Below are 25,169 nucleotides of genomic sequence, written 5' to 3'. Positions count from 1 at the left end.
GTGATTATGAAGATGGAAAGCTGATTGCAAGAAATATGAAAGTAGCTTTCTCACTCATACTTGCATTTTTTTTTTTCTCCATTAGGGATGCTGTGAACCCTGTGCCCAAATTCCAATATTTGGAATTCCTATGGCAGCAGGTTTCATACAAGACCAAATTATCTCATTGAAATGAGCTTTTAAATGACCAATTTGTTAATGGTGTCCTTTTTCGTAGGTGAGCAAATAACTGGTATCTTACTCTGGTTTTTGGAAATGCTTTGAAAAATTCCATTGTTCCTATTCTGTACATTGGTAGCAAAAACGTAAAATAATTTAGTGTATTTTAAACTTTTTTTAACATTTATTTATTTTTGAGACAGAGAGAGAGCATGAACAGGGGAGGGGCAGAGAGAGAGGGAGACACAGAATCTGAAACAGGCTCCAGGCTCTGAGCTGTCAGCACAGAGCCCGACGCGGGGCTTGAACTCACGGACTGTGAGATCATGACCTGAGCCGAAGTCGGACGCTTAACTGACCAAGCCACCCAGGCGCCCCAATTTAGTGTATTTTAAAGATGAACTTGTGGGGCACCAGGGTGGCTCAAGTCAGTTGAGCATTGGCTCAGGTCATGATCTTGTGGTTCGTGAGTTCGAGCCCCACATCGGGCTCACTGCTGTCAGCCTGTCAGCACAGAGCCTGCTTCAGATCCTCTGTCCCCTTCTCCCTCCCCTCCCCTGCTGGTGCTCTCCCAAAAAATTAGATATTTTAATGATGAACTTGTGCTTTGACTTTACTTATGTTTCTTAAAAATTATGTGCACTGAGTTACCTATGATATAATACATGTTCATTTTTTGCTTTACATTTACATTTATTCAGGTAGTGAGTTTTATAATTTATTAGGTCTATAAGGTAAAAATTTTAGTTAGATATAGACTTTAAAAATGTATTGTCAGTTGATTAGCTGCTTTATACTTTTTATTGAATATCATTTACCCATAAAATGTCAACTTATGGAAAAATTTAGAAATAAGTGACAACTGAGCACCATTTTCCTGAACAGTGGGGAGGAAACTATCATGAAAACACTACTAACAAGGCCATTTTTGTCTTTCCTAAGAATTAAATTGTGACATATACACTAACTGGTCCAATGTGTTACAGTTCTAGCTGTTGCCAAGCAACAAGGACTCTCTTTTGTTCTATTATTTTCTGTCCTCATCCCTTACTGCCCTATCTACTTCTTTTGGTAGGGAAAAAATATCTACCTTAAAAAAAAAAAAAGAAGAAGAAAACCTACTCTATCAACATTTAGAAAACCAAATCAACAACTTTAGGTTAGATTAACCAATCCTCAATTATTGGAAATAGTAAGTTTTATAGTAAAAGAGAAAGGCGTCATCAGAAGAGCTTCATTTACAGTCAGCCAAAATTCTAAAGAGCGTGGATATGGATTCACAGTGCACACCCAGAAAGATCAGTATTTCTGAAAGGTCCATCCTTCCAGGAGCAAAGGCTGTTGAGAACGTGGATTACCCGCACTACTGCGATCTCTTAAGAAAAATGAACATGCCTTTTGTGAAAGGCGTCGAGGACAGACATGACCATGGCAGAATTGAAAAGAAATGCAATCCTACTTTTCTTAAGTTTCACCCTTATCCCCCTTCAGTCATGCCAGACTATCATTTACACTATCCTTATCCCCCGCCATATGGGCAAGATTATCCACTATTTCCACTTCGGGATGATGTGCCCTTGGGTGATCCCTGTTCAGGGTTTTTGAGTCCTGGTGGTGATGCTGATTTAAAACCTGGCATTGGCAGAACCATACCAAACCTGGTGGATTTCAGTGACGTGAAACCGCAGCATCGAGTTCCCAGGCCAGACACAGGATTTCAAACAACACTGAAAAGGCAAACAATTTTATTAGAAGAACTAAAACAAGACAGGAGATGGGATTCCAGGGCAACACCGGACATTTCCATCAGAGCAAGACTTGGAGGTAAATAAAGTGGCATGGGCTTTATAATTTTTTTAATGTTTACTTATTTATTTTGAGAGAGCAGGGCAGGGGCAGAGAGAGAGAGAGAGAGAGAGAGAGAGAGAGAATCTCAAGCAGGCTCTGCACTGTCAGCACAGAGCCCTGACCTGCGGCTCGATCCCACAAACCATGAGATCATGACCTGAACTGAAATCAAGAGTCGATGCTTAACCGACTGAGCCCCCCAGGTGCCCCTGGGCTTTATAATTTTTAAACATTCAAACGAGAGAGAAGAGCATGGATATAAGATTCAGTATTTTAAACTTAAAATTATATGGAATAAGGAATTCTTATTTTTTAAAATTATAGATGGTAAGGAAAAGTTAGTAAGAATGATAAGCCTTTTATAAACCTATTTGTAAGAAAATGTATTTTTAAATATATTTTTGACCGAGAGTGCATGTGTGGGAAGTGGACGGGCAGAGAGAGAGGGAGAGAGAATCCCAAGCAGGCTCCATGCTGTCATCACAGAGCCTGACACAGGGCTTGATCCCACAAACTGTGAGATCATGACCTGAGCCGAAATCAAGAGTTGGATGCTTAATCGACTGAGTCACCCAGGTGCCCCTAAAAAAATGGCTTTTAAAGCATGCCTTAATTAGGATAAGTGGCCAACACAAAGTGTATTATCAGAGAATTTATTCTAGACATGTAGATAACCTAATTTTTCCACAAGGGAATGTATGTTTAGTTTGGATGATTGTATAGCATACCTCCTTATCTGTCTCTCTCCCTTGAAAAACGTCTGCTGATGGTTATGAAAGAGGTCCCAAGAACCAAAATGAAATGGGAAGGTAGTTGGAAGTCGATTTGGGGGTCTGGTAAGAAACAACCCTTCCGTAGCCCTGGATACAGAACTGACCCCTTACTAATAGCTATACACTTTATGGTTTCTCTGTAAGAACTCGCAGACAGTGTCACAGGCTTGGTGCAGAAACGGTGAGAAACACTTGCAAAGCAAAGACACACGGAGTAAGAAAGAGCAGTTCGGAGAGAGAGAAGTAGACGATAAGAGCTAGGCTTTTTCACGTGTGCTTCAGCTGTGGACTCAGCAGGCGGGCTTGGGGGAATTCTCTAGTTTGGCATTTCCACATAAAGAATATGAGTGAAAAAAGTAAAGAATGTGAATGAGGTTCCAGCAATCTATTTTAAGAAGTAAGTGTTTTACAATCCACTTGAAATGCCATCTAGACCGGAAGCTAACGTAATTTGCCCCGAACCGTTGATGAGTTCGGGTCTGTCGTGCAGACAGAGGACATCTCACTGATTCAGAGCTAGTGACTGTTTTTTGACTCTGTCAAGAAAAGAGCTTGAGCTCAATCTTTTGCTGATGCTTCCGTGTAAAATAATAGTCATTGTTAAGAATATGTTTAAAGGAATTGAAGTTGTTTATAAGAGTCCTATTTTAGACAAGTATACCACTTTGCTTACAAGCAGTAAACCCCAGCCTAGTGTAAGTTTCAAGAGCCATATTTTTGGTTTGTTTCGTTAGGTTTTTCTAAGCTTGGACTCTCAGAACATTATTCCAACAAATTACACATTGAAGAAATAATTCATCGAAGCTAACTTAAAACTAAAATAGGGTTAACAGACTTTGCACCAACAGTTCAGAACCAAGTATAGAACTCACTGCCCGAATCAGTACAACAGAGTTCAATTGTCTGTCTAGGCTTGAATCCTAAGAGAAGGCTTACTTGCCCTATCATCCGGGAATAGTTGCTAATCTCTTTATGCCTGTGGATATACATATAAATTCACATACTAGTATTATTTAATAAGGTAATAATGAGGACTATTTAATATAATTCACATAAAGATATCTGACATGAAGGAATGGACGAATAAATGTTAGCTCTTACAAAGTCCAGAATCTTCAATTCCTTGGCAATAAGAGTACTTCTCTTATAAAATCATTAGGATTAAATGAATTAAGACATGTAGAGCATGAAACAAAATTCCTGGAACCCAGTTCAAGCATTCAGTTGATAGTAGCTGTTAATATTGGCTATTAGAGTTTCAAGGAGTAATACCGGCCAGCTGTGGACTGGGTTCGATATAATTTGTCCAAATTTTCAATGATTTTGTAGATCTTGGAAATAATCATTAATTATCAATAGTATGTACTTTCAGTTTTTAGCAAACCCAAATACACATAATGTAGAATACATTCTGATAAAGGACATATTTGTAGAATTAATTATATCACACACCAGTACGCTTTTCAGTGGGCGTTCATAAATACCAAGACAATATCGTAAAAGATTATATTGCCAATTTCTTGCCTATTCTGACTTTGTCTAGACATTTAACTGGGTTCAATACTTTTTTGTTCCTAGCTGGCTTTCTTTATCATATACCAGTCAGGTATTCTAAACTTATCCTAATTATATTCAAACCCTTCATTGGTCTTTTTGCCTCTAATTACAACAGATGACACATCTTCCTTATCACAGAGAAAATAGAGGTTGCCTGTATCACATCTTTGACTTTCCTATATTCAGCTTCCTAATATCAATACTTCTAACTCCTTGTATATCTTATTACTTTTTTTAGCCACCGGCTTAGCTCAAGCTACTAAAAGAAAATACCATAGGATGTGTGGCTTAAACAAGACATGTTTACTTCTCACAGTTCTGAGGGCTGGGAAGTCCAGGATAGAGGTGCCAGCTAATTTGGTTCCTGGTGAGATCCCTTTTTCTGGCTTGCAGAGGACATGCTTCTTCCTGTTTCCTCATTTGGCAGAGAGAGAGAGACAGCTCTGGTCTCTCTTCCTCTTTTTTTTTTTTATAAGGATAGTAATCCTATTATGGGAACCACACCTTCGAGACCTTATCTAAACCTGATTACCCCCCAAAGGCCCAACCTTCAAATACCATCACACTGGGGGTAAAAGTTTCAACATGTGGATTTGGGGGGCATGCAAACCTTTGCTCTATAACAATCAACCATTTTTAAGTGCATGGTTTATTGGCATTAAGTACATTATTATGAAACCTTCACCACCATTCATCTCCTTAAGTCTTTTCTTCTTAAAAACCTGAAACTCTGGGGGCGCTTGGGTGGCTTAGTCGGTCAAGCATCCAACTTCAGCTCAGGTCATGATTTCACAGTTCTTGGGTTTGAGCCCTGCATCGGTCTCTGTGCTGACAGCTCAGAGCCTGGAGCCTGCTTTGGATTCTGATTCTGTGTCACCCTCTCTCTGTCTTTCCCTCCCACCCTCTCTCTCCCTCCCTCTCTTTCTCTCAAAAATAAATAAACATTAAAAAATTTTTTTTTAAAACCCTGAAACTCTGTACCCATTAAATATTAACTTCTTATCTCCTCCTCTCCTCCCAGCCCCTGGCAATCACCATTTTTCTTTCTGTCTCAGAATCTGGCTACTCTAGAAAATATACCTTTGTATGATTTTGGTCTTTTAAAATTTATGAACACTTGTTTCGTGGCCTACAATATAATCCGTTGTGTAGAATATCCATGTGCACTTGAGAAAACTGTGTGTTCTGCTTGGGTATTCTGTTGGCATGTTCTGTATATGTCTTTTGGGTCAAATTGTTACTGTTTGAGTGCTCTGTTTCCTTATTGATCATTGTCTAGTTGTTCTCCCCATTATTTAAAGTTGAATGTTGGAGTCCCCAACTATTATTATAGAGTTATTTCTGCCTTCGATTCTGTCAGTATTTGCCCATGTACTTGGAAGGTCTGATGTTGGGTGCATATAAATAAAGTATAAAGTAGAAAACACAAGAACAGGAAAAATCAACTAAAACCTTAAATTGGTTCTTTGAGAATGACAAAATTAACCTACCTTTAGCTATGTTGAGAAAGAAAATTCAGAGAAGACCACTACCAAGGATATTTTAGATGTTGAAGAAACACATCTCTAGCCATTAGAGGAGGAAAACACATGAATAAGAAAATATACAGGGGTGCCTGGATGGCTCAGTCAGTTGAGTGTCTGACTCTTGGTTTCAGCTCAGATTATTATCTCACGGTCATGAGATAGAGCCCCAAGTTGGGCTCCATCCTAAGCATGGAGCCTGCTTGGGATTCTCTCTCTCTCTTTCTCTCTTTCTTTCTTTCTCTCTCTCTCTCTCTCACCACCCCCTCACTCATTTGCACACTCTGTCTCTCAAAATAACTGAATAAATATTTCCAAGAAAAAAAAGATTAAAAATATACGAGAATACTCCTTAAATATTTCTTTTAAGGTTTTGTTTCTTGGGGCGCCTGGATAGGCTCAGTCGGTTAAGTGTCCAACTTTGGCTCAGGTCATGATCTCGTGATGGTGAGTTCGAGCCCTGCATCAGGCTCTGTGTTGACAGCTCAGAGCCTGGAGGCTGCTTCGGATTGTGTGTCTCCCCCACCCCTCTCTCTGCCCCTCCCCTGCTCATGCTTATGCTCTGTCTCTGTCTCTCTCTCTCTCTCAAAAATAAATAAACATTAAAAAAAATTTAAGGTTTTGTTTCTTTAAAACCATCACATTATAGAAGTATTTTATGATAAAAATGATAGGTCCTATGGAAAAATACCATTTGTGGCAGGCCCCTCCAAACTCATACACTTTCATGTGTTGCACAAAACTCACAATGAACATATCACAGTCGCAGACATGTCCCATCTCTAACAAGGGAAGAGCTAATACAACATTTTCCGTGACAAGGGACTTGATACTTGTTTGGTGGCATGAAAGTGGTAAAATGAGACTATGCGTAATGAAGAAAAGGTGTGTGATCGCTGCTCCTGAATGTGGCCATTGGCAGCTCACCGCTTTCAGTGTGTGCCTGCCCTTTCCCGCACCAGGGCATGAGGTCTGTTTCTTGCCCACGTGGTCTCTGGGCTCTAGCCTACAAGACATCATTGGCAACCATGATGTAAGTGGAGCCTGACTTCAGGACTTGCACATTGGGATTAGTCCTCTAGGGATTCTTCCTCTGCATTCTCAGTGACTATTTTGTGACAAATCCAGCATGGGCCTGTAAGAAAAACAAACAAACAAACAAACAAACAAGGCACTGGTCAGCAGGCCTAGCTGAGCTCCCACTGGCCAGCCATGTGAGGGAGATGATTTGGGACCGCATGAGCTCTCCCAAGCTACGCCACATGACATACAACGCCCGCCTGGCCTCAGAGCCCCGGGAGATGATGAATGGTTGTTTTAAGACACTAGGTTTTGGAGTGGTTTCTTCTGCAGCCACAGAGTGTGAAACAAGGTAACGGCAATGCCATCGTCTTACTTAGATGTGAGCGTAGCGACCCTGACGTGCGCAGCTGAGATTCATTGTCCTGTTTCCTGTCTCCTACTCTGCCTTAAAAATCACATTTTAGGTTTTGTTGTTTTCCTACTTTCCTCTTTGGTCAAAGCCGCTGCCTCAATGACAGCAAATCGGAAGGACACCACAGAGTGCCATCCTGCTGCGGTGGGCACAACGGTCTTCTGGAGGGTTTCCTTTGGCCAGCTGGGTGTCACCAACAGAATTATCCTTGTTCTCAAAATGGAAATAACCATGGGCTTCAGCACGACCTTTCTCACTTGGCCTTGACCTCCTGCCTCTGCCTCTGTATTTTCTCTTCCTGTGGTGACAAAGTGCCTCAAACTTAGCAGCCTGACAAACCCATTTATTAGCACCCAGTTTTGTGAGAAAGTCTAGGCAAGCTCAACTGGGTTTTCTTTCTTTTTAATTTTTCAATTTTTTAAATTATTTTTTTTAATGTTTATTTTTGAGAGAGAGAGAGAGAGAGAGAGAGAGCAGGAGAGGGGCAAAAAGAGACAGAGACACAGAATCCAAAGCAGGCTCCTGGCTCTGAGCTGTCAGCACAGAGCCTAACGTGGGACTCGAACCCATGAACAGTGAGATCATGACCCGAGCCGAAGTTGGACACGTAACTGACTGAGCCACCCAGGCGCCCCTCAACTGGGTTTTTTATTCAGGATCTAACTGCTGAAGCCTACAGTGTCTGGGGAAAATCGACTTCAGGATCATTCAGTTTGTGCAGAATCTGGTTCCGGGCATCAGAGCTGTCACAGCCAGGGACACTCTGCTCCCTCAGGCTACCTGTGCTCCTCCTCACGAGGCCTCCTCTGTCTTCCAAGTCAGCAGTGGTGTGTCCAGGCCTTCTCAGACTCTAATCTTTCTGACTTCCCCTTTGTCAAGGTTAGATCAAGAGTTGTCTTTGGGGAGATAGTCTCAACTCCCCACAGTCTGGCTGGGCCAGTATCCTTCCTCCACACGCCCACAGAGCTCAGAGCCCAACTATCCTTATGGTTGCTACACGACACTGCAACGATCTACTTACATGACTGTCGTTGCTCTTTGTTCAGGAGCACTTCAAAACCAGGAACCCCCTCTTCCGTCTCTGCATATCTATTTCCACTTACGGCACAGTAGATATTTGTTGAAGTCTGTGTGTGTATTTGCTAGGGTCTTAGAACTTCTATCAGTTAGGTAAGTTATCTACATGGTAACTAGACTCCTTTGTGTGGCCACCGTCCCCAACCGCACACTCATCTGCAGATTCATGGTACCCAACAGGCCTCTTCTAGTAATGAGTGATACATACTGAGTAATTCCACATTGTTATAATTACCCTAAGATGGAAATTCAGCTCTCACTGCTGAGAAAAGTTGTTAGGTATTCCACCGAAACGTCAATTAACGTCATTTCTAATAGGAAATACTTCTGGTGGAAGAAAAGATTTCTAGTACATCTTTAAAAACCCAAAGTACATACATTTATTTTTTTTTCAGGTTGGACAAGCCCACTGAAAGTTACTCCTTTACCACCTCATCACGAAGCGTGCTCAATAAATCACACATATGTATTTGATGAAGAACCAACATGCACGGTAAGATTGTCTTATGGGATGGGGTTACACAATATTTGCAATTCATTTCATTGTCTGTGTATTTGATATTTTATGCCCTGGAAAAAAAAATAGCTACTGTTTATAAAGTACTTCTTACGTGCCAGGCACCGTGCAGCCCTTCACAATGATTGTGTGTCATGTGTTATCGTTTGTCGTCCTGTAGCAATACTGTGGGGGAGGAGAGAGCAGGAAATGCTGATAGTGCCCAACCCAGATGCCCTTTCCTGGCAAGGGCACCCTCCTCCAGTAGCCATGAGTGGTGGCCACCAAATGCCTGACGGTCACCAGCCTGGAAGACCGCACCCTCCTACACGGTCTCCTCAGACTTTGGCCAATGGCTGACTGACTTCCTAGAGGAAACACACCTGAAACTAAGCAGGGTCCACATTCTCACTAACCTCCTGTCCCCTAGGGTGCTCCGACAGTGTATTACTTGAGTGAAAATCTTGCTTCCATCCCTGCTTCTGGATAAGGCAGTATTGTTATCCCCACCTTACTTGAGAAAGCTAATGCCCAGTGATGTTACATAACTGATTTTTTAATTTAATTTCAAGTTCGTTAACATACAGTGTAGTCTTGGCTTTAGGAGTAGAACCCAGGGATTCATCTCTTACCTATGACACCCAGTGTTCACCCTGAAAAGCGCCCTCCTTTTAATGCCTGTCATCCATTTAACCCATCCCCCCACCTGCCTCCCCTCCAGCAACCCTCAGTTTGTTCTCTGTATTAAAGAGTCGCTTACTGGGGCGCCTGGGTGGCTCAGTCGGTTAAGCGGCCGACTTCAGCTCAGGTCATGATCTTACGGCCCCGTGAGTTCGAGCCCCACATCGGGCTCTGTGCTGCCAGCTCAGAGCCTGGAGCCTGTTTCAGATTCTGTGTCTCCCTCTCTCTGACCCTCCCCTGTTCACGCGCTGTCTCTCCCTATCTCAAAAATAAATAAAATGTTAAAAAAATTTTATATATAAAAAAAAGAGTCTCTTATTTTAACTGCACACTAAGTATGAAACCAAAGTTTAAACCTGGGTATCTTTCTGAATTTAATGATTATGTTATTAATCATTTTTCTATGTGGATTTTATTGGCTCTAAACTCTTGCTATTTAAATGACTGGAATACTACCCAAGGGATATACAGACAACTCGAGGATTTTTCTTTTTTTAAAAAAAATAGCTTGGGGCATCTGGGGGACTTAATTGGTTAAACATCCGACTTCGGCTCAGGTCATGATCTCACAGTTCTTGGGTTTGAGCCCTGCATCGGTCTCTGTGCTGACAGCTCAGAACCTGGAGCCTGCTTTGGATTCTGTGTCTCCCTCTTTCTCTGCCCCTCTCCTGCTCATGCTCTGTCTCTGTCTCTCTCAAATATAAATAAACATTAAGAAAAAAATTAAGAAAAAACCCCAGCTCTATTGAGACATATTTCATATACCACAAAAGTCATCCATTTAAAGTGTTCAATGTTTTTTTTTTTACATTTTTAAAAATTAAGTTTAGTTTTGAGAGAGAGAGAGAGAAAGTGTGAGTGGGGGAGGGACAGAGAGAAAGGGAAAGAGAAAGAATCCCAAGCAGGCTCCGCACTGTCAGCACCAGAGCCTGATGTGGGACTTGAACCCACGAACCATGAAATCATGACCTGAGCTGAACTTGGACACTTAACCAACTGAGCCACCCAGGTGCCCTAAAGCGACTGATGTATTTTTAAAGGTGCTCACGAAATGGAGCAACGTCACCACAATCTAATTCTAGAACATTTTCATCTCCTCAGAAAGAAACCCCATAGCCATTAGAAGTAAAGATGTGAATACTTCTAAGGAATCAGTGTCCATTTCCATGACCCCCATATGTATTCCTTTCCACAATTGATCTCTGCTTGTGGATTTATCTGTAACTGTCATGTTAGATTTAGTTCTACTTTCCCCATGTCTTCCTTCACGATTGCGCAGACTGATTCGACCACAGAGGGGATTGGGGCACACGTCCCACAACTGCCAGTTGTACCACAATGAGTGGCGAAGGAACCAAAAGGGTCCCTCAAAATCCGTATCATCAGTGCCTCGTTTATCTAGATGCCATCCAGCCATGCCGGACTTCCTGCTTTTCCTTGTCTACAGACTTTCTTTATAAGAAAATCTTGCCTTTAGAAATGGGGGTAGGGGCGCCTGGGTGGCTCAGTTGGTTGAGCGTCTGACTTCAGCTCAGATCATGATCTCGCAGCTTATGAGTTCGAGCCCTGCATCGGGCTCTGTGCTGACAGGGCAGAGCCTGGAGCCTGCTTCAGATTCTGTCTCCCTCTCTCTCTGCTCCTCCCACGCTCATGCTCTGTCTCTCTCTTTTTCTCTCTCTCTCTGTCAAAAATAAATAAACATTTAAAAAAAAAAAAGAAATGGGGGTAATTTGGCCTGTTTTGAGCCATTCTAAATTCAGATAAAATGCAGAATGTGGTTGAAAGGATAAAGAAAACTTGTACTTACTAGTTTCACTCATTCCATCTCCAGACTTTTCAAAGAATCCATTGCTCCTGTAGGTAAGTCCTTTGAGAGCAAATCAAAGTAAACATTTTAAGAAATGAAAGGCATTGGTGCCTTTTGTTTTTCATTTAAGCTGCAAATTCATGGCAAGTCTCCATGTTTTATCTAGTTATCTATTTTAGAATTAGACTACTGAAGTAAGTGCTTGTCATGTAAAGGCTTATTAGCATCTTTATTTAAATTCAAAATAAGTTTAGACTTCTTCTCGCAGAAAATAAATCTGGATATTTTATTTCCAGTAGTAGAAACTAACCAGGTAACATGGGGCAATACTTCTAATGGGAAACAACTAGATTAATATTTTGCTTTTATTAAAATATCAAAAAGCTAATAAGGTAGAAGTGATTGGGTCAGCGAAAGGATGGAAACTTTAAAATGTAAGCCTAGCACTCAGGGCCACTTTGGCCATACAGGAATTTGCCATTCTAGAAGGGAAAGCTAAAACTCTGAGCCGGATCTTTGGTGGTCTCAGAAGTATAAAAGATCCAAAGTTGGAACTGATCTCTGAAAACAATCCACTGCTTTGGGAGGAATACCTGGAGGCTGGAAAAGGATACATCAATAGGAAAAAGCCCTTAACCAGACTAAAGCCTGGCTTGGTCCGAGTAAATGAGAAAACTCTAAGTCTTGAACTGGTATCGAGGTGATCTTAGATTCTTATCATTCCCAGGATGCAGGCAGACAGAAACAAAACTTCTCTGGAGAAAGATAATATGTGACTAAGCCTTAAATTATTTCCATCAATAATGTTTTAAAATGTCCAGCATACAATCAATAGTAACCAAACATGTAAAGAGAAAGGGCACCGTGAATTAGAATCAGCAGAATGAAAGAAAACAGAAAGACACACATTGATTCTAGACATTGAAAATATGCAAGGAGAGAAAAGGTGAGTCCAGAATTTTTGTAAAGAAATTAAAAATTACGAAATGGGAAATTAGGAAATTGAGGGGAAAGGAGTTCCAGAACTGAAAAATATCATAAACAAAGAACAGGGCAAGTGAGCACAGTAGCTGATCTGACACTGGTGGAGAGAATTGGAGAGCTAATAGGTAAATGAGGAGACACCATTCATGATAAAGCAAAAATGCACAGAAAAATGGAAAATACGAAGTGAGAGTAAGAAACATATAGGAAACAGTGAAAAAGAGGAACGTGTATTTATTTGAAATCCCAAATGTATAGACGAATAGGACAGAAGCAGTATGTGAAGATGTAACTACTGTATCTACCGTGTGCCCATTTCTGGGGGGTTCCTGGAGGGTGCCCTCACGTTCCCTGCTGTACATGGAGAGTTAAGGCCCCGCACAAGCACCAGATCTCACAGCAACAGCTTGTCAGTGTTCCTCCCAGCACCACAGCAAATGGCAGCCCAATTTTCAAGACAGAGAGATCCAAAACATGGAAGACACAAGAATGGAAAGAAATAGGAAATTCCTGAAAATTTTGTTTGCATTGTTTATGGTAATTGCATTGCTCAGAATCTGGACCTCAGCAGTCCTTTTTTGTTAGCTCTTGTGAAATTTGAAGGAATTCTAGGAAGTTGAGGCATTTATGATGTTGACAGTGATGAAGGATCTTAATGCAGATGAACAATGCTGAAGTATTAGGACATAAAGGAACATCTCCTTCAATGTCTTGTCATAGAACCTAAGAAATATCTAGCATTTGTAGAGAAATTTCCATTGAGTCAGACTTCAAGAACACTGATGAATTCAAATAGGAAATGTAGTCCCTTCCTTACGAAACAGTACACACAAAACATGCAGAGAATAGAAATAGAAGATTCGCCAGCAAGAGAAAAGCTCCTATAAAGATTTGCTTTGACGGGCGCCTGGGTGGCTGAGTCGGTTGAGCATCGGACTTCAGCTCAAGTCATGATCTCATGGTCCATGAGTTCGAGCCCCGCGCCGGGCTCTGTGCTGACAGCTCAGAGCCTGGAGCCTGCCTCGGATTCTGTCTCCCTCTCTCTCTGCCCCTCCCCAACTTGTGCTCTGTCTGTCTCTCTATCAAAAATAAATAAACATTAAAAAAAATTAAAAAAGAAAGATTTGAGAAAACCGTGTAAACCATAAACTTCAGGATCTGCAAACGTTTCATAAAAAAATTAAAGATATATAACATATAGAAATGGCAGCTTATAAGACCTATCAGGAACTGTAAGCGATGGGTTTTAGAGAAAAATCCAGATTCCAATGAAAGATGATACCATGGTATCAATGATATACCAAAATGCTGAAGAACTCGAAGAGAGCACAGATTTCAGAATCTTGGCCCCTTCAAGGGGAGGACCAATCTTACCCACACATTACACACCAACCTTATCAAGACATGACCCACGGGACACAGGTGATTGTGACAGACCTCGTGAACTCTGCAAAGTTCATGATAAAAGATATTTTAAATGAACCGTGGCCAATTCTAATTTAGTGGACTTTTTAGAAGTAAAAAACTTGATATGATTTTTGCCTTCCCACATGCCTTCTTTTTGCCAGGAGAGTCATTGTTTTTATGTGCTTGTTTGTTCTGCCTGTAACACAGCTCTTATTCTTATCAAGGTTTACATGTGATTTTCAAGAGAGACATAGAAATTACATCAATGATATAGCAACAGTTGATTTGGCAAAGATCCAATACATATTAGTGTACAACATTAACAATGGTAGGTTGACTTGGATGACCTCTATGTTAAACATAGATTTTTTTTTTAATCTGTAAAGACACTGAAATATCTGTTCGTGACTCTTGCTGATAAGAGTCATTATAAACTGTGTGGCAATTAATAGGACAACAGGATATTGGGGGATTTAGTATAGACAAAACTCATATAGTAGAATAAGGCAGCACAGTTAGTTAATAAATATAAATATAAATATAAATATAAATATAAATATAAATATAAATATACTGGGGCAACTTGTTAGTAATAATACACACACACACACACACACACACACACACAAGTATATCTTCTTGCAAGGACCATTCGTAAAATTACCACGTATCATAAAACAACCTGGAAATTTTCAAATATTTAATTTTTAAATTTTTTGGCTTAGATGTTTTTTTTTTTAATTTCAGTATTATTAACACACGGTGTTGTATTAGTTTCAGGTGTACAATATAGTGATTCAATAACTCCTTACATTACTCAAATATTTTATTTTATTTTTTAATGTTTATTTCTTTTTGAGAGAAAGAGAGAGACAGAGCATGAGAGAGGCAGAGAGAGAGGGAGACACAGAATCTGAAGCAGGCTCCAGGCTCTGAAATGTCGGCACAGAGCCCGATGCGGGCCTTGAACTCACGAACCGTGAGATCATGACCTGAGCTGATGTTGGACACTTAACCGACTGAGCCATCCAGGTGCCCCTCAAATATTTTAAATCACACAGAGTATGTTCTTTGACCACAAGACCATTGTAACAGATCAAAAACCCTAGAAAATCATGCGTTTGGAAATGTAAAAATGTATTTATGGACATGAGTCATGGGCCAAAGGAAAAACATAAGGAAAATGGAAAATGTCTTGAACTGAATGATAACAGCAATATCATAGCAAAATGTGTGGGAATTAACTATAATAATGCCTAGAGGAAAATATATAATCTTTGATGGTTATGTAACAACAGAAGAAAACCTGAAAATTCAAAAACTGAGCAAACTAGTAAAACATGGCAAAATCCATTTTTTTTTTATAATGTACAAACCCTGCACCTTCAACATGTCTAGGACACAGAGAAATACTAAATTTTGAATGACTGCAAGTTAAAAAAAAAAAAAGAAAACATAAAGTCCTAACAAGTCATGCTTCAAGCACTTAACAGAAGCCTTTTATTCAGTAAATGAGGACAGTCTTGGAAAATGTGTGGTAGAGAGAAGCCGGCCTACTCCTGATCTAACAACCACCGCTAGAAAGATAGACTCCGTCTGCAGAGAAGGAATTTAAAAGCATACACGACTTGAGGTGGCAGTCTTTGAAAGGCATTAATTGTTTAAAAGAAAAGAGAGTCGCCCTTTGGAGGTTGAGTGATGAAAAGGAAAAAGGGAAAGAGGGAAAGTTAGTATTTTGAAAGGCAAAGAATGAATTGAGTGGAGGTGAGACAACCCCTTTGATAACAATCGCCTGGGACGGCTGGGTGGCTCAGTAAGTTGAGCCACCGACTTCAGCTCAGGTCATGATCTCACAGTTTGTGAGTTCAAGCCCCGCGTCAGGCTCTGTGCTGACAGCTCAGAGCCTGGAGCCTGCTTCGGATTCTGTGTCTCCCTCTCTCTCTGCCCCTCCCCCGCTCATGCTCTGTCTCTCTCTGTCTCAGAAATAAATAAACATTTAAACAAAAAACAAAAAACAAATGCCTTCCAGGAGGAAACAACTTTATTAGGGAAAGTGCTGTACTTCGCCACACGGACAGAAGAGGGCAGCATTGAACTAAGAATATCGCGAACCACCCCAACTCCATCAAGTGAATGAAAGAAAATGCGATAAATCTATTCGAAGAAACTATAACAAAAGAAGAATCGAAATAAGAACCAAAATACCTTAGTAAGAATACAACATACCAAAACAGAGCTACCAACTATAAAACAGAAGAAAACTGTATTGTAACACTCCCAACTGAGTTACGTGTTTCAAACAAGCATCTGAGGATATGAAAAGCTGTCTTGATACAGATATTTGAAACTTAAATACAAATAAAATTGACAGTGAAAAAAAATGAAAGAAATGGAAAATTCATTCAGAAGCTAAGGATCGCACTATGCCCAAAGGAAAAGATATTCAAATAAAAATTTAAGAAGGGACACTGAAGAAAGGCAGGGAATCACCCAAGAGAAAACCGGAGATGAAGAATCAGTTAAAAATTGACTGAGGGGCACCTAGGTGGTTCAGTGGTTAAGCACCCAACTCTTGATTTGGGTTAAGCACCCAACTCTTGATTTCAGCTCAGGTCGTGATCTCGCGGTTCGTGAGTTCGAGCCCCAGGTCGGGCTCTGTGCTGACAGCTCGGAGCCTGCTTGGGATTCTCTCTCTCCCTCTCTCTACTCCTCCCCGCTCGTGTGCACTCTCTCTCTCAAAATAAATAAATAAACATTAAAAAAAAAAGAAAATCCTTTCTCCAAAGTTAGAAAATGAACAGCTACGTAACCCAAAAGAAAGTACAACAAGATATTTTAAAAGATAAGAAAAGAACATGAATGAAGTGTAGATGAAATGGAATAGCAGCTGTTGCCTTTACTTTTCTGCCTTAAACAGAGAAAATTGGACACAATATGAGAAATAACAGTTTGCAAACACTAGAGAAAAGGCAGTGACGGATTGCAATCTCTAAGGAAGGGAAAATATGTGAACCCTCCGATTTCACCAGGTTACTCCCTGGAGGCAATTTCTGAGCAACAGTCAAGGGAAGGGAAGTCTGTACACACCTTTCGGCTCTTGTTGAGCTGAGGAGACAGAGATTGGGGCTCTGGGGGACCCAGGCATCCAAAGTTTGTGGACCAGGGCACCAGAGAGGAAGGGGGGCGCAGAGACAGTGCTCTGGAGAGCTGGGGAGGACAATGTGCAGGCCCGTGAGCACCGACCTGTGCACTGACAAGAGGAAAGTACTGGAACTCGAGAAGGACCAGACCTGCTGTAGAGAACTGCATGATCATTCTCTGAAACGCCAACAGCGCAGGGGATGGTTCAAGTGCCCGCAAAACTGGAATGAAGATACCTTGGAGGACACAGGACGTCAGGCAGGATCTTCAGAAGGATGTCACTTTTCTAGTCAGGCTTTCTTAGCCCTACTCCAAAGGTTCTCGTGGACCTGCTCTGACAGGTTAAAGGCAACCCTCAAAAACATCCATGGACTTCCAGTACTTAACTTTGTGCTGGAACATATTCTAACACTACTTAAGAATAAAAAAGTTAATAGAGAACCCAGAAATGGACCTACAAACGTATGGCCAACTCATCTTTGACAAAGCAGGAAAGAATATCCAATGGAATAAAGACAGTCTCTTCAGCAAGTGGTGCTGGGAAAACTGGACAGCGACACACAGAAGAATGAGCCTGGACCACTTTCTCACACCATACACAGAAATAGTCAAAACGGATGAAAGACCTAAATGTAAGACAGGAAGCCATCAAAATCTTTGAGGAGAAAGCAGGCAAATACCTCTTTGATCTTGACCATGGCAACTTATACTGAACACATCTCCAGAGGAAAGGGAAACAAAAGCAAAAATGAACTACTGGGACCTCATCAAAATAAAAAGCTCCTGCACAGCGAAGGGTAGGAAACAATCAGCAAAACTAAAAGGCAACCGACAGAATGGGAGAAGATATTTGCAAATGACATACCAGATAAAGGGTTAGTATCCAAAATCTATAAAGAATTTATCAACCTCAACACCCAAAAATCAAATCATCCAGTGAAGAAATGGACAAAAGACTTGAATAGACACTTCTCCAAAGAAGACATCCAGATGGCCAACCGACACATGAAAAAATGCTCCACATCACTCATCATCAGGGAAATACAAATCAAAACCACAATGAGACACCACCTCACACCTGTCAGAATGGCTAATGTTAACAACTCAGGCAACAACAGATGTCGGCGAGGATGCAGAGAAAGAGGATCTCTTTTGCATTGTTGGCATTGTTGGTGGGAATGCAAACTGGTGTAGCCACTCTGGAAAACAGTGTGGAGTTTCCTCAAAAAATTAAAAATAGAACTACCCTATGACTCAGCAATTGCACTACTAGGTATTTATCCAAGGGATACAGGTATGCTGTTTCAAAGGGACACATGCACCTCCATGTTTACAGCAGCACTATCAACAATAGCCAAAGTATGGAAAGAGCCCAAATGTCCATCAATGGATGAATGGATAAAGAAGATGTGGTATATATATATATATATATATATATATATATATATATACACACACACACAATGGAGTATTACTTGGCAATCAAAAAGAAAGAAATCTTGCCATTTGCAACTACGTGGATGGAACTGGAGGGTATTATGCTAAGTGAAATTAGTCAGAGAAAGACAAATATCATATGACTTCACGCATGTGAGGACTTTAAGAGACAAAACAGATGAACATAAGGGAAGGGAAACAAAAATAATATAAAAACAGGGAGAGGGACAAAACATAAGAGACTCTTAAATATGGAGAACAAACGAGGTTACTGGAGGGGTTGCAGGAGGGGGGATGGGCTAAATGGGTGAGGGGCATTAAGGAATCTACTCCTGAAATCGTTGTTGCACTATATGCTAACTAATTTGGATGTAAATTTAAAAACGATAATATTTTTTAAAAAAGAATAAAACAAGTTATGGGGCGCCTGGGTGGTTCAGTTGGTTAAGCATCCAACTTCAGCTCAAGTCATGATCTCATAGTTTGTGGGTCCGAGCTCTGCATCAGGCTCTGTGCTGACAGCTCAGAGCCTAGATCCTGCTTCAGATTCTGTGTCTCCTTCTCTCTCTCTCTCTCTCTCTCTGACCCTCCCCTGCTTGTGCATCCTCTCTCTCCCTCAAAAATTAATACATCAACATTAAAAACAAAGAATGAAACAAGTGTTAGCAACCAACAACCCAACGTTTAAAATAGGTACTCAATACAAATTAATTTTCATGCCAAGAAGTAGGGGACTAGTTCCCATACTCAGGAGGAACGGTCAATCAAGAACACGGGACCTGGAAGTGGTGGACAGGAAGGAGCAAGCAGACAAGGACGTGTGCAAACACAGCTATTACACACACGTTCCATACATTCAGATGGTGAAGGAAACCACAACCACGGAGGTGAGGAAAATGCATGGTGTAAACAGGACTCAAGAGGCCATTTAGACATGAAAAACACGATACAATGAAAGATAAATGGATACACATTTCAAAGCAGATCAGACACTGCAGGCTAAAAGATCAGCGAGGTTGAAAATGTAGCAACAGAAACTATCCAAAGTAAAACAGAAAACGTGTAAGTAAAACACCAGTTAGCTTGGGGATGATAGCAGGCCGTTTAACACGCGTGTAACTGGCATTGCAGAAAAGAATGGAAAATGGGGGAAATAGTTGGGCCAACAGTGGCCAGTGTTGTTCTCATGATTTAAATCTACAGACCCAAGAAACTGAACAAGCGCCAAGCTGTAGAAAGATAAAGGACACTGTGCACCTAAGTTAAATTGCTGGAAAATGGGGATACAAAGGACATCTTGAAGCAGTTAGAGGAAAAAAGTCCATTATACACAGAGGAGCACAGGTAAGAATGACAGCAGGCTCTTGTCCGAATCTGTGCTCGCTAGAAGAAAATGGACACATTTGCAATGTCAAAAGAAGTTCATTAAGAACACATTCATCAGCAACAACAAATTTCAAAAGGAAGGCAGAGTAGATATTTTCAGAAAAAGAAACCTGAGGCATCTACTGCCAACCGACCTAAGGACATTCTTCAGACAAAAGAATATAGTGTAGGTGGAAATTTGAGTTTGTTCAATGGAATGAAATTGAGGTCAAGAGACACGGTAAATGTGTGGTAAATAGAAAATGCTATTCTCCATTTTGAAATACTGCAAAATATCCTTTAATATTTTTTTAAGTTTATTTATTTTGAGTGCACGTGAGAGAGAGAACAAGCAAGGGAGGGACAGAGAAAAGGAGAGAGACAGAATCCCACTAACAGTACAGAGCCTGATGAGGGGCTCGAACTCACGAACTGTGAGATCATGACCTGAGCTGAAGCCAAGAGTCGGACACTTACCGGACTGAGCCACCCAGGTGCCCCAAAAATATCATCAAATGTTTAAAGCAACAACAGTCGCGATGTATTTGGGGCATACAGCACATGTAGAAGTCCATCATATAACAATAGCACCCGGGAGGTCAGGGTGAAAATAGGTGTATGATATTGTAAGTTTTTACACTATTCATGAAGTGGTGTAATATTATACTTTAAACCCTAGAATTAAAGACATATAAAGTCTTAGAGTGACAGTAATAACAGAAGTCAATCAATCAATCATAGGCAATAAGCTAATAGGGGGAGACAAAATGAAATTCTACAAAGAAAAAAAAACCTCAAATAATACAAAAGAAAGTAACAGAAAAGGAAAAGGAGGAGATGAAACCAACAGTAAATAAAGCTATATTGAAACCAAATTATGTCAAATGTTATATTAGATAAATTTAATGTAAGGAAATAGAAAGTCAGACATTTTTATGTTGGATAAAAAAAATCAATACCCAACTATATGCTGACTACAAGAAAACCATGGTAAATAGAAATAGAAAGTCAGACATGTTTATGTTGGATAAAATAATCAATACCCAACTATATGCTGACTACAAGAAAACCACAGTAAATAGAAATAGATAGGAGTGTGGGATGGGAAAATATCTACCATGCGCGTTTTCTTACTAAGTTTTTTTGCGGTCTCAGTGCCATCCAAATCAATATCTTGTCTGTATCCACGTGGAGTTTGAGAAGTGCTTTATAAAAAGGATACAGAAAAGCAAAGGATCAGAAATGACCAAGACTGTTACTAACAAAAGGGAAAAAAAATCAATACTCTCTCAGGATCAAAACTCTCAGCAAACTTGGAGACTTGGAGGGGACCTTCCTCAATCTGCGATAAAGCATCTGTGAAAACCCTGAGGCTAACGCAATGATGATGTAAGACTGAATGCTTTTCCCTTAATATCAGGAATAAGACAAAAGTGTCTGCTCTTACCACTATCATCTTCCATTTAGTGGAGGAGAGAGCTATTGCAGAAAAGCAAAAAACAAAAAAAGAAATAGAAATAAATCCATCTCTGGGTAGAGATGACATGATGGTATTTATAAAAAAAATATCCTCAGAAATCTTCAAACCAACTGCTGGATGTAATCTTTAATTTCATGGGAGGCATAGGCTTATGGTTAATATGCAAAAGTCAATTGTAATGTTAAGTATCATAAGCAAACAACTGGAAAATGAAAGTTTAGAAGATTCCACTGACAACAGTACCAAAAACCGCATAGGATTTAATAAATAATAAAACACATGCATTTTTTCACTGAACACTATAGTATGTTACTGAGTGAAATAAACAACGAAGACACAAATAAATGGAAAGTAAGCCAGGTTCATTGACTGGAAGGCTTGTTAATTTATTAAAACTTCCCCGATTGATCTCTAGATTCAATGCAGACCCTATAAAAATTCTGAGAAGATGTTTTGTGGAAATTGACCAGACGGATTATAAAATTTCTATGACATGAAAAGCCTAAAATAGCTAAAACAATTTTGAGTAAAAATAAAGTTGGAGGATTTGTGCTCTCTGATTTTAGGTTTGACTGTGAAGTTGAAATAATCAGCACCAATTGGCAAAGTGATTGGCAAACCCAGCAATGGAAAACAGTGTCCAGAAATGGAGCCATCTACTACATTGTCATTTGATTTTTAAAGAATGTTTCAAGGAGGCCTGGGTGTCTCAGTTGGCTAAGCGTCGCACTCCTGATCTCAGCCCAGGTCTTAATGTCAGGACTATGAGTTCAAGCCCTGCGTTGGGCTCCACACTGTGGTGAAGGTTACTTAAAAAAAAAAAAAAATGGTGATATACTAAACATTTCAACTGAAAGGCAGAGATGATCAGAATGGATTAAAAAAGCAAGACACAACTATATGCTATTTACAAGAGGTACGCTTTCAGTATGAAGATACAGATCAGCTGAAAGTAAATGAATAGAAAGCATATTAGATGCACGTGATATATTCACTGTAATCATATGCCGTAGCATAAAACAAATCTTCATATGTTTAAATGTATTGAAATAATTCTACTTGTGTTCTCAAACCACCACAGAGTTAAATTAAAAATAATTCACCATAAGATGTTCAGGAAAGCATCAAATGTTTTAAAATTAAACATCACAATTCTGAACTATCCATGGGCCAAAGAAAAAAATCACCAGAAAAATTAGAAAATGTTTTAAACTGAACAATGATGAAACTATAACCTATTAAATCTTGTATGATGCAGTAAACACTGCTGAAAAGAACAATATTAGCCTTTTATCCTTATATTAGAAAACAAGGAGGTTCTGAAAATTAGTAATTAATAATTAAGACAAAAGAATTGTTAAATTAAACAAGAAGAAAGAGGGGAGCCTGGGTGTTTCAGTCAGCTGAACGTCTGACTTTTGCTCAGGTCATGATATCGTGGTTTGTGAATTCAAGCCCCCTGTCGGACTCTGTGCTGACAGCTCGGAGCCTGGAGCCTGCTTCGGATTCTGTGTCTCCCTCTCTCTCTGCCCCTCCCCACCTTGTGCTCTCTCTCTCTCTCTCTCTCTCTCAAAAAGAAAAACAACAATTTTTTTAAAAAAGAAAGAGAATTAAAGAGTAGAGATCAATGGAAAAGAGAAAAGCTACATGAAAGAAAACTTTAAACCAAAAGCTGTTTCTTTAGAAAGATCAAGGAAAGAGATCAATAAAAGACATTTTATTAGTACGATCAAGAAAAAGAGAGAGAACACATATTAGCAACATAGGAAATTAAAGAGTTTATTACTACTGATCCTGAAAGCAAAATAAGAAAATATCCTAAACTATATAGTTTGCCAATTCGTTTAGCATCTTTAGTTAAATGAACAAATTTCTTTACAAATACAACTACCAAAATTGATACTAAATAAAATGGAACACCCCTGATTGATTATGAAATGAATGCCCCCGATTTATTAAAGGAATTTAATTTTCTGATCAAAAATCTTCCCACACTGAAAACCCTAGGATCAGATGATTTCGTTGCTGAATTTTGTCCAACATCCTAGGAAGAAATCACATCAGTCTAAAGTAAGTTATTTCAGAAAATAGAAGGCACACTTTCCAACTAGTTTTAGAGGTCTGACTTAACTAATATTCCTGAACCAGACAAAGACATTACAAAAATAAAAAAAAAGAGGAAATTACAGACTAATATTCTTCATGTACAGAGACACAAAAATTATTACCAAGTATTAACATATCAAAACCAGTGATATATAAAAAGGTCAGTATATTATGATCAAAGGAGGTTTATGTCAAGAGTGAAAATATTTCCTTAACGTTCAAAACTCAATCAGTAATAATTCATCCTACTGGTAACCATCAGTATGTTCTCTATAGTTAAGAGTCTGTTTCTTGGTTTGCTTCTTTTTTCCCCCCTTTGCTCGTTTGTTTTGCTTCTTAAATTCCACTTGTGAGTGAAATCACATGGTTGATACCTGTACAGAAGAATTGGGGGATAAGGTAAGGCCTGCTGTGACTTTGCCGGGAGTCACCAATGTTCACCAAACAGCTTTTAGAACCATTTGATAGAAACACCAGGGCAGTGTCTTCCAGAGAGCAAGTGGTGGAAAACTCTGGGAGGGAAAAAAAAATGAAGAGCAGGGAAGATCCTTCCAAGAAATGTGTTAGTGTAGGATGGAAGGAATCTGCCTGTCTTGTCTGGTGGAGGAATGTAGGGGGCCGCCTCCTCCATGCTGGGTATAACCTCCAACGGGCCAAAATAGCACAGGAATTAGCTTCTCCCAAATCCCTGCCTGTGGGTGATTACACAGCCTTCTCCCATGCGCAAGAACAGGTACACAGAGACTGTTTTGTGGTACGTGAAGGAGCAAATATAATGGACGCTGGACGCACTGTGCTTCCAAATGCCCTTCCTCGTCACAGGCTTGCTGCTGGCACCTTGGGAACGATGGGAGCCGGTTTGGGATTGGCCATTGCAGCCTCTACGTTGGCCAAGATAGAGCCCAGGGCAGTGGGTCTTCTGCGTGGAAGGAGACAGTGTATTGGGGTCTTCTGCACCCAAGTGGAAACCATCTGCAGGCACAACTTGCCATTCGTACCTTTGGTGGTGATTCACAATGGAATTTGTCAAAGTGTCGACGCAGACGCTTGGAACGAAATGTTAATATTTGGAGATGCTACTGCAGTGGCCCCTCCAGTCTGTCTTCTAGCAAACTCACATTATAAGCGAGTTATAACTGTGTTTTTTAGAGGCAAAGGGTATCTTGTACAAGCGCCAGAAGAACTCCAAAAATCACTGAGCCAGAGCGTGGCAGACACAACTAAACCCTCTTCTATCAATATCATGACTAAGCCATGAGCCATATGGAAGGCCCAGGATTTTCACTGGCTGGCCCACTGTAATACATAAATAAAGATGCCAGAGGAGTTTTCTCTTTCTTCCAAGATGGAATTTTATTTTCCACAGCAAAATTACTAAAATATTAAAATTAAAAAAAATTTCTAAATGAAAAAATATATATATAGAATTCAGCCTAGCAACAGAACAATTACATGATTTCACTAGATGTAGCTTTTTTTTTTTTAATTTTTTTTTAACGTTTACTTATTTTTGAGACAGAGAGAGAGAGAGAGCATGAACAGGGGAGGGTCAGAGAAAGAGGGAGACAGAATCTGAAACAGGCTCCAGGCTCTGAGCTGTCAGCACAGAGCCCAAAGCGGAGCTTGAACCCACGGACCGCGAGATTGTGACCTGAGCCGAAGTCGGCCGCTTAACTTACTGAGCCACCCAGGTGCCCCTCACTAGATGCAGCTTTAATGAAATTTAAAGAAATACAACAAATAGGTTTAAACAGAGACTAGAAATAGGGGAAGGAGGAAGTGTTGTGAACAGGAAAGTGGACAGTGGTAGCATGGAAGGTAAAGATGGCAGACAGAATGAGAAAGTCTAGTATTTGCCTGATGGGAACTTCTTAAGAAGAGAATAAAGAGAAT

The 25,169-nt window shown here is 40.1% G+C and overlaps 1 protein-coding gene and 1 pseudogene across 2 annotated transcripts in view; both read left to right on the top strand.

The window, feature by feature from the left end:
• The first annotated feature begins 251 nt into the window (after nt 1-251).
• SPATA48 (spermatogenesis associated 48) overlaps nt 252-25,169 on the top strand; it is a 53,850-nt gene continuing 28,932 nt past the window's right edge. The window contains exons 1-2 of one of the 2 annotated variants that reach the window (XM_053218728.1): nt 252-1,983; nt 8,768-8,865. In XM_053218728.1, coding sequence (XP_053074703.1) covers nt 1,431-1,983; nt 8,768-8,865 — 651 coding nt within the window. In that variant the 5' untranslated portion in view covers nt 252-1,430. The remainder of the gene's footprint in view (nt 1,984-8,767; nt 8,866-25,169) is intronic. The other variant, XM_015064583.3, reaches the window with a different exon arrangement.
• Nucleotides 23,555-24,701, top strand: LOC106968213 (2-hydroxyacyl-CoA lyase 1-like; annotated as a pseudogene).

Source organism: Acinonyx jubatus, chromosome A2 (assembly GCF_027475565.1).
Source record: "Acinonyx jubatus isolate Ajub_Pintada_27869175 chromosome A2, VMU_Ajub_asm_v1.0, whole genome shotgun sequence".
NCBI lineage: Eukaryota > Metazoa > Chordata > Mammalia > Carnivora > Felidae > Acinonyx > Acinonyx jubatus.
Note: the sequence above shows the minus strand (reverse complement) of the source record. Positions and strands in the feature narration are given on the sequence as shown.